Here is an 802-nt window from a genome sequence, read left to right on the forward strand (position 1 = left end):
TGGTGATTACAGCTTGAGTGAGACGTTTCCCATAGGAGCGACGGGCNCAGGACAGGGCATGAGAAACGATGCGGTCGACGGCAGGTGATGATAAAGACTTGGTACGAATGGTGGTCAGCTTCTCTTGAAGTGTGGTTTGGTAATGGTCGATCAGGACCTGCGTAATGTTACAGAGCCATGTCCGATTGAGGGATCTAATATTCGCGTCGACAGCTGATGTTTTCATTGCTGGACGGATAAAACTATCCAACTCAGAGACCTTGCGTTTGAAGGTAAACGCTGGTTGGCCTTGCTGTTGAAGGGTAAGGATTGCCAAATGATGGAGGCACTGCAAAACTTGGAAGAACACCTTCACAAAGGGTTCTTCCTCCTTATGAGTGGTGACTGGTTGGCGTCGGTGGGCTGGTAGTCGTTTCTGTTGTTGGTCAGGTCGATGGTTACCTCTTGATTGGTAGGCTGTGTTGTAGGTAGGTCGGCGATGGGGTGGGATATAGCTGGATGGGTTGGTTGGTGGTCGGCAATTGGTAGGTGGTAGAGGTCGATGGAAGACAGGGCCGTTGTAGGGTACGTGATACTTTAATCCCAATTCATATTCTTGATTGCGATCAAGTTCATACTCACAATCTAGAGATAATGGTGAGGTGATAACGAATAGTTGTTCTTTATTTGACATTTCTAATTGCATTTTTATAATCCTTTTCATTTATAACACCTTTCTCGAGAAGTCTTTTTAATATACAATTAACTTCATTACATTGTCTGTCTGATCGATATTATTTGTAATCTATTAATAATAGTAGTA

The 802-nt window shown here is 43.9% G+C and overlaps 1 protein-coding gene across 1 annotated transcript in view; it reads right to left on the bottom strand.

The window, feature by feature from the left end:
* Positions 1-673, bottom strand: part of LOTGIDRAFT_163793 (hypothetical protein) — a gene marked incomplete at both ends in the record, with an annotated part of 29,513 nt that extends 28,840 nt beyond the window's left edge. Inside the window, one exon of the mRNA XM_009060307.1 lies at positions 442-673. Within this exon, the coding sequence (XP_009058555.1) occupies positions 442-673 (232 nt within the window). The remainder of the gene's footprint in view (positions 1-441) is intronic.
* Positions 674-802: the final 129 nt, after the last annotated feature.

This window comes from Lottia gigantea (genome assembly GCF_000327385.1).
Source record: "Lottia gigantea unplaced genomic scaffold LOTGIsca_41, whole genome shotgun sequence".
Taxonomy (NCBI): Eukaryota; Metazoa; Mollusca; class Gastropoda; family Lottiidae; genus Lottia; species Lottia gigantea.